At 43.2% G+C, this 1537-nt stretch overlaps 1 protein-coding gene across 1 annotated transcript in view; it reads left to right on the forward strand.

The window, feature by feature from the left end:
- The window catches only part of LOC106721884 (maestro heat-like repeat-containing protein family member 1), a 66705-nt gene that overhangs the window by 12941 nt on the left and 52227 nt on the right, over window positions 1–1537 (forward strand). Inside the window, exon 8 of the mRNA XM_014517328.2 lies at window positions 1288–1350. Coding sequence (XP_014372814.2) covers window positions 1288–1350 — 63 coding nt within the window. The remainder of the gene's footprint in view (window positions 1–1287; window positions 1351–1537) is intronic.

Consider the following 1537-nt stretch of genomic DNA (forward strand, 5'->3'; position numbering starts at 1 on the left):
TTTCCCTTTTCAAGATGAGGCCCTTTTCAGTCTACAGGAATATGATTAAGCCTTCTCGCTGTCCATCCTAAATTCCTACCAATCAAAGAGCTTCATGCTTATCTGGCTGCAGGGATTTACTCACAGGTATATGCTAGAATTCCCCCCAGCATTCCCATCTAGAGTAAGTATAACCCAGCTGTAGGGTATGACAGTGGGCATCTCCACTGTCTGAGGGCGCGCCTACATGTGCACCTAATTGCGCAGTTGTTATTGGGCAGTCCTGGTGCCACACAGGTTATTTCTGACCCTACTGCGCAGTAGCAACAAGTTACTGTGTAGTAGTGGTGGCATCATGGTTCATGCCCGCTGATGCTACGTCACAGTAGCTCATTCTACAGTGATGTAGTGTCTTGTGTAGATGCACTCTGAGAAATGGTGTTATTGGTTGGATGAGAAGTGCTCCTCCTGCTAGTCTCACACCATCTCCACAGTGGCCAGCGCCTGAATAGTTGCCTCCCCATTCCACTAGGAGCTAGCTGTTCTCTACATGATATTCAGTTGAGTGTTCAAGTGCTTTTAGTATGTGTTGCCATGGACCACTTATTGGAACTAATAATTTCCTTTGGTAGCCTGTCACCTGGAGCTTTTTTGGCTCGTTTGCATGTTGTGACATTATCCCTCAGCTTTGTTTTGCCCCTATTTTCAGTTTTTTGTAAATAGCAGAACATCAGAAACGTATTCTGAATATCAAAGTGCTAGGGCACGTGATCCTGAAAAGAGGAGCTAGAAAAGGGTTAGAGCATCACACTAGCATTGGTAGTCTACTTTAGCTTCTGATTATTTTAGATGCTGCAATGCATTAACCAGATATTATCATTCTTCTCTTCACCATGATGACTAAGGTATATTTTCCTCAGAAAGTCAGTGTCAGCTGAGAACACACCAGCTTATATGAGTTCATTTTCCCCTGGTTTGTATTTAACAGGACAAGATTAAGCAGTTTAAGTCTCAAAATGCAAGAGACTTAGAAACAAAAATGTACAAAGCAGTGGGGAATAATTTTGCTTTTTGAAAATTAATGGAAAGTACTTTTTGCAGGGACTGTTTGGATTAAGGAAGTGATTAGGCAAGATTTCAATGGCTGTTGTAAGGAACTCCGTATTTGGACCAAGTAATTGTCTTGCAGATATTTCCCTCAACATGAGCAGCTCTTCTTCCAACATCTTTTTTGCCCACTCATTCTCAGTCACTGTGAGTTTAGAAACTGAGCAGATTAATTAGTTCTGATTCTCTACCTATGTATAGAAGTCCAAAGATGGCTGGAATGATGAAATGATCCAGAAGTACAGCATCAGCACCCTACACTTGGTAAGCGTGCCTGCCAGCTGGCTGACAAAACTTCCCAGGAGTTCCAGCTAAATGTTGCCTTCTAAATTCCTTGCTTGCATGCACTTGCAAGGGCACACTCCAAAGGAATCTTCCTTCCAGTGCATTCCTCCCACAGCATGTCTCCCTGGGCCAGTCACAAAGATAGGAGGAGGTGATTCACTAGGGA

Source organism: Alligator sinensis, unplaced genomic scaffold, assembly GCF_000455745.1.
Source record: "Alligator sinensis unplaced genomic scaffold, ASM45574v1 scaffold489_1, whole genome shotgun sequence".
Taxonomy (NCBI): Eukaryota; Metazoa; Chordata; order Crocodylia; family Alligatoridae; genus Alligator; species Alligator sinensis.